Source organism: Pezoporus flaviventris, unplaced genomic scaffold (assembly GCF_033815535.1).
Source record: "Pezoporus flaviventris isolate CSIRO_AGI_PZ_B2104156 unplaced genomic scaffold, CSIRO_AGI_Pfla_v1 ptg000100l, whole genome shotgun sequence".
Taxonomy (NCBI): Eukaryota; Metazoa; Chordata; class Aves; order Psittaciformes; family Psittacidae; genus Pezoporus; species Pezoporus flaviventris.
Window position 1 is genome coordinate 4,112,126 of NW_026892648.1, and position 6,010 is coordinate 4,118,135.

Here is a 6,010-nt window from a genome sequence, read left to right on the forward strand (position 1 = left end):
TGTAGCCCCTTTAAGCACTGGAGCTGCTCTAAGGTCTCCCTTAAGGAGCCTTCTCTTCTCCAGACTGAACCAGCCCAGCTCTCTCACAGCAGAGCTGCTCCAGCCCTTGCAGCATCTCTGTGGCCTCCTCTGGACTCATTCCAGCAGCTCCACATCCCTCTTGTGTTGAGGGCCCCAGAGCTGAATGCAGGACTCCAGGTGGGATCTCGCCAGAGGGGCAGAATCACCTCCCTCGACCTGGTGGACACACTCCTTTGATGCAGCCCAGGATGAAGTCTGCTCTCATGAGTTCCAGGGCATCAAGCTTGCTGTGCAGCCTCCTCACTGATCTAAGGATCTTGAACTCCACCAGTTCATGGTCGCTGCAGCCAAGGCTGCCCTTGGGCTTCACACTTACCAACAGCCCCTCTCTATTGGTTTGGAAAAGGCTCAGCATAACACCTCTCCTTATTGCATCCTCTATCACTCGGAGAAGGAAGTTAACATCAACACATCCCAGGAACCTCCTGGACTGCATATGTTGCGCTGTGCTGTCCATTCAACAGCTATTGGGGTGGTTGAAGTTCCCCATGGGGATGAGGGCTTGTGAACATGAGGCTGCTCCTACCTGTCTGTAGACAACTCATCTATAGACAGGTAGGAGCAGCCTACATGTCCTCATTGCACCTTCATCCCCATCCCCCTTCTGATATCCATCCCCATCTCTGCCTCCATCCCTGTCTCCATCCCTGTCTTCATCCCCGTCTTCATCCCCATCCCCAACTCCATCCCCAACTCCATCTACATATCCATTCCTGTGGCCATCCCCACCCCATTCCTTATCCACATCCATGATACCATCCCCATCTCCAACCGCATCCCTATCCCCATACCAACCTGTACCCCCTTCTCCATCCTCATCTCTATCCCCATCCTCAACTACATCCTCAACTCAATCCCTATCCCCAACTACATCCTCAGCTCCATCCCTATCCCCATCCCAATCCCGGTCCCCATCTCCACCCCTATCCCTATCCCTGTCCCCATCCCCACCCCTGTCCACATCCCCACCCCTATCCCTATCCCCATCCCCACCCCATCCCTATCCCCATCCCCACCCCTGTCCCCATCCCTACCCCTGTCCCCATCCCCACCCCTATCCCTATCCCCACACCTATCCCTATCACCATCCCCAACCCTATCCCCATCCCCAACCCTATCCCTATCCCCACCCCTATCCCTATTCCCATCCCCACCCCTATCCCCATCCCCACCCCTATCCCCATCCCTACCCCTGTCCCCATCCCCACCCCCACCCCATCCCTATTCCCATCCCTCCCCTGTCCCCATCCCTACCCCTATCACTATGCCCATCCCCACCCTTATCCCTATCCCCATCCCTACCCCTGTCCCCATCCCCACCCCTATCCCTATCCCCACCCCTATCCCTATCCCCATCCCTCCCCTGTCCCCATCCCCACCCCTATCCCCATCCCCACCCCTATTCCTATCCCCATCCCCACCTCTATCCCTATCCCCATCCCCACCCCTATCCCTATCCCCACCCCTATCCCTATCCCCATCCCTCCCCTGTCCCCATCCCCACCCCTATCCCCATCCCCACCCCTATTCCTATCCCCATCCCCGCCTCTATCCCTATCCCCATCTCTATCCCTATCCCCATCCCTACCCCTCTCCCCATCCCCACCCCTATTCCCATCCTCACCCCTATCCCCATCCCCATCCCTCCCCTGTCCCCATCCCCACCCCTATCACTATCCCTATCCCTATCCCCATCCCCACCCCTATCCCCATCCCCATCCCTACCCGTCCCCATCCCCACCCCTATCCCTATCCCCATCCCCACCGCCCCCTCCATCCCCGTCCGCAGCCGTGTCCACATTCCTCCTGCCGATGCTTTCCGGGAAGCCAGCGCCTTAGCCATGTTATAAAAAGGGGTGGGCGGCCCCGGCACGGTTGGATTCGGTTTCGCGGCTGCCGACGATGAGCCGCCGCCTGCTCTGCACCCTCGCCGTGCCCACCGGGACAGCGCTGGCCGCGGGGATGCAGGTGGAGCTGCGAGTCAGGATAGGACACTGGCCCGGGGAGGCTGCCCGGGATCAGGAGGGACCCTCCGGCGGCGGAAGAACCCCCCGCTCCAGCGGGAGGTCCTGCCGAGGGGAGCCGGGGGATGCTCCGGGGCTGTCCTTGTCCCTGGGAGGGATGGGCAGGACATGAAGGGACACCGGGCAGGGTCCACCGGTGGGGTGGCTTCTTGCCCCTGCCTGGGGAAGTGTGGTGTGGGGAGGACAGGCTGGGTTTGGAGCTGGAGCTGGAGCATTGCAAGTGGGATGCTGCAGGGGCTGCATGAACCTGAGGGTTCACAGCAAGCACCAGTGCCATGCAGAGCACTCATCCCCACATGCACAGGCAGATGTGTCCTGGGGTCGCAAAGCTCACCTGCCTGCCCCTGTGTTTTATCTCTCTTCAAAGATCTTCTCCCAGGCAGATGAAACCCCAGGTGGGGAAAAAGCCAGCATGAAGGAGGCAAAGGCAACCAGCACCAAACGGCGGCTGGGCCAAAGGCAGGAACACTCCACAAGGAAGAGCAAGGTGAGTCCAGCACCCCATGGGGATGTGGGCAGGGGAAGGGGCTGTGTGCGAGCAGCCCCCAGGGACAAATCTGCTCATCCCCAGGTATGTGACCTGATTGGCTGGTGGGAGAATGACCTGGGCTCAAAGATGCTTGTGGACAAGGTTGACAGCCACGGCATCTTCTCAGGCGAGTACTACACTGCAGTGTCCAGCACCCAAAAACCCATCGAGCCATCCCCCCTTTTTGGCACCCAGCACCTGGATGAGGACGGGCTTTGCACCTTCGGATTCACTGTCAACTGGAAGTTTTCTGGTCAGTGGCTGTGCCTGCATGGGGAGGTGGGATGAGAAAGGGAGCTTAAGCAGGTCTCAGTGCCCATCCCTATCCCTTTGTTCCTACACCTGTCCCCAGTCTGTCCTTTCCTGAGCTGTCTCCACTCTGCACAATGCCTGCAGGCAGCCAGTGACCTCCTAAAACAGTGTTTGGGCTGGGTGGCATCAAGAGTTGCTTTGACTGCATCACTGCCAGAGCATTCCCCTGCAAATATCAGGACCCCCCTTTTTCCCTGAGCATGGAACCCATTCGTGCTCATGAAGCCCCATAAGCAGCCGGGGTCCCACTGGGATGCTAACAACCCCTGCTTACCCTCAGACTCCACTGCTGTCTTTGTGGGCCAGCGCTTTGGTGAGGACAGAGGTGAGGAGGTCCTGCAGACCTCCTGGATGCTGCGGGAGAAGGTTGACTCCCAACGCAATGACTGGAAAGCCACAAGGTGAGCCAAGGACACCCAGCCCTACTGGGACCCCTGCCCCTCCACCAGCTGGGCACTAGTGGCCTTTTGCTTCCCCACAGGGTGGGACGCAACACCTTCAAGAGGATGGCCTGAGAGGAGGATGGAGAGCCTTCGTACTTCAGACTTGGAGAGCCTGAGGCCCCTGAGCACCAGCATGGGGGTTGTTACCAGCCCTGAGAGAAGATGTGCCCCCAAAACAAATAAAATAAACTATTTTTAACTTCAAACCCAACCTTGTGCAGTCTGTGGGTATGTCCCGGGGAAGCTGGGCTAAAGCACTGTGGTGGGTACAGGGGGATCTCTCACCCTGTTATTGCAGGAAGAGAACATCCCCTTTTCCAGCCCAAATAGGATGCTGCATCCTCAAAGTGAATCTCTGGCACCAAGCATGGCAGGGCATTGCCTCTTTCCTGTTTGATGCTGGGTGAGTGTGACTGGAGGACAAGCTGGGGGCCCTTCTGCATTCCCAAAAGGTGGATGAGAGCTCCTTTTCCCCAGCTCTGAGGCAGCCCTCAGGCTCTTGGCTTCATCCATACTCCGCCAAGCAGGAAGTGCTGCTTTGTGCTGGCAGCTCAGCACTGGGAGCAGCAACACATTGAAAACTCCTCTTAGGGAAAAGTGTGTGATTTACAGGAACACGGACATTCCTCAGCTGCAGCTCCAAACCTCTGCCCATTGGATTTTGTGACTTATGGAATGCGCTGGGATTGTGTGAGTCACACATCCTGGACAGAGCAAAGGATTTTCAGGAATCTCAGGTTGAAGCTTGGTCCTTTAGCTCTACACTTCCAAAATAACCCCAGATGAGCAGAACACCCCTTGCTGGCACCCTGCCTGGGATGTGAGCAGCCCAAGGACAGAAGTGGGTTGGTGGGACTGCCCCCTCCTGCTGCTCCCCTTGTTTTCCTGCCAGGAATGCTGAGGGAAAGCATTGTCAATAGTATCTGTGGATTTAGCATGCTTTCCACCTGCTCTGTGTTTCAACTTGCCTCATTGCAGACTTGCATGTGGTTTGACTGCCACATTTTGCTCCCTCGGGTCCATTTTCCTCTTCTGGAGCGATGCTTGTGTTTCCTTCTTGGTGCTTCCCTGAAACTCCTTCAGCTTTTTCAGTTCTCTTACAGCCTTTATAAGCAGAACGTCTTTATGCCAGGTCCCTCTACAATGTCCTTTGGTCTGTGCAGTCTTTTACCTGCTTTAGAAGAGCCTGAGAATTAGGAAAGAGGGTGGCAGAGGGACTGCAGGACTCTGCTCTCACCACAAAGCATGCAGCCTTACTGCATGCATCCTCCTGACTTCATTATTGCCTTCATGCCAACAGAATGATTCAACAATTAGAGCCTGTTAGGGAGGGATGGGGTTCACCTATACAGAACCTTTGACAACAGGCTGGCCAACTTGCTAAGATGGGCTTTAAACTGAAGGACTTTGGAGCAGGGTCCAAAGTGCCAAAACACTGTTGCAGCCAACTGGGGAGTAAGTCAGGCCAACCAGCGCAGTGACAAATGTTCCTTAGCTGCCTTCCAAGTTGGGAAGTGGGATACCAACTATTTCAAGTGTATGTACAGCAATGTGTGCAATGTGGGGAACAAACAGGAGGACCTGGAGCTCTGTGCACAGTCAGAAAGCTTTGATATCACAGGAATAACTGAGACATCGTGACACAACTCACATGGCAGGACCACTGTGGTGGATGGCTATAGGCTGATTCATAAAGACTTGCAGGTTAAAAGAAGAGAAGGAGTCCCACCCTATTCAGGAAAACCTAAGTCCTGTTAAGGAGAACCTTGGATGTATAGAAGTCAATGACGGAGACTGTGGAAGCCCTACTGAATGCCTCTTTGTCAAGATCAGAGGGGTCATCTCCAAGGGGGATTTTACAGTAGGCGTCTGCTACTGACATTCAAACCAAGGCACTAAGGCAAACAAAGCAATATTTGAGTCACTGAAGCAAGCTTCAGGTCAACAGAACCTGCTTCTTATGGGTGATTTCGCCTACCCAGACAATTAGTGGAAGAACAATAGAGAAGCCAGCATGTCATCCATCACATTCCTGGACAGTATAGACGACTGTTTCCTCATAGAAATGTTACATGTTCCAACCAGGAATGAGGCACTGCTGGACCTGCTGCTACTCACAAACCTAGCAAACCTGCTTTCTAGTATCTTGGTTGGCAGCGATCACTATATTGTGGAGTTTTGGATGTGGCTGAGCACTGTCTCCCCATGAGGAGTACAAGAATATTTTTAGGTTATGTAGGGAGAAAGTTAGAAAGGCGAAGGCACAGCTGGAGCTTAATCTGGCCACAGCTATAAAAGACAATAAAAATATTTTTACAAACATATTAGCAATAAAACGAGGGCCAAGAAGAATCTCCATCCTATATTGGATACTAGGGGAAACCCAGTGACCGAGCATGAGGAAATGACTGAGGTACTCAATGCCACTCAATGCCACCTTTGCCACCTTTGCCTCTTTATAGTTACACCAGCCATTCTCAGGATACTCAGTCCCCTGAATTGGATGACCCAGATGGGGAACTGATTGAAGACCCCATAATCCAGGAAGAAATTGTCAGTGACCTCCTGCTCCACTTAGATGAACACAAGTCTATGGGGCCGGATAGGTTGCACCCAAGAGT

At 54.6% G+C, this 6,010-nt stretch overlaps 1 protein-coding gene across 1 annotated transcript; it reads left to right on the top strand.

Annotated features, from left to right (window-relative positions):
• The first annotated feature begins 1,968 nt into the window (after positions 1 to 1,968).
• Positions 1,969 to 3,572, top strand: LOC133281501 (avidin-like). Its single transcript, XM_061477146.1, has 5 exons — positions 1,969 to 2,049; positions 2,473 to 2,592; positions 2,677 to 2,887; positions 3,227 to 3,347; positions 3,428 to 3,572. Exons 1-5 carry the CDS (start codon positions 1,984 to 1,986, stop codon positions 3,459 to 3,461), a joined length of 552 nt encoding a protein of 183 aa, XP_061333130.1. The 5' UTR covers positions 1,969 to 1,983; the 3' UTR covers positions 3,462 to 3,572.
• The last annotated feature ends 2,438 nt before the right edge of the window (positions 3,573 to 6,010 follow it).

Bases quoted from the DNA above. Each gene is read 5' to 3' on its own strand.
- LOC133281501 (XM_061477146.1), top strand. From the start codon at position 1,984: ATGAGCCGCCGCCTGCTCTGCACCCTCGCCGTGCCCACCGGGACAGCG. The intron at 2,888-3,226 runs GTCAGTGGCTGT...GCTTACCCTCAG, and splicing joins TGTCAACTGGAAGTTTTCTG to ACTCCACTGCTGTCTTTGTG. The intron at 3,348-3,427 runs GTGAGCCAAGGA...GCTTCCCCACAG, and splicing joins AATGACTGGAAAGCCACAAG to GGTGGGACGCAACACCTTCA.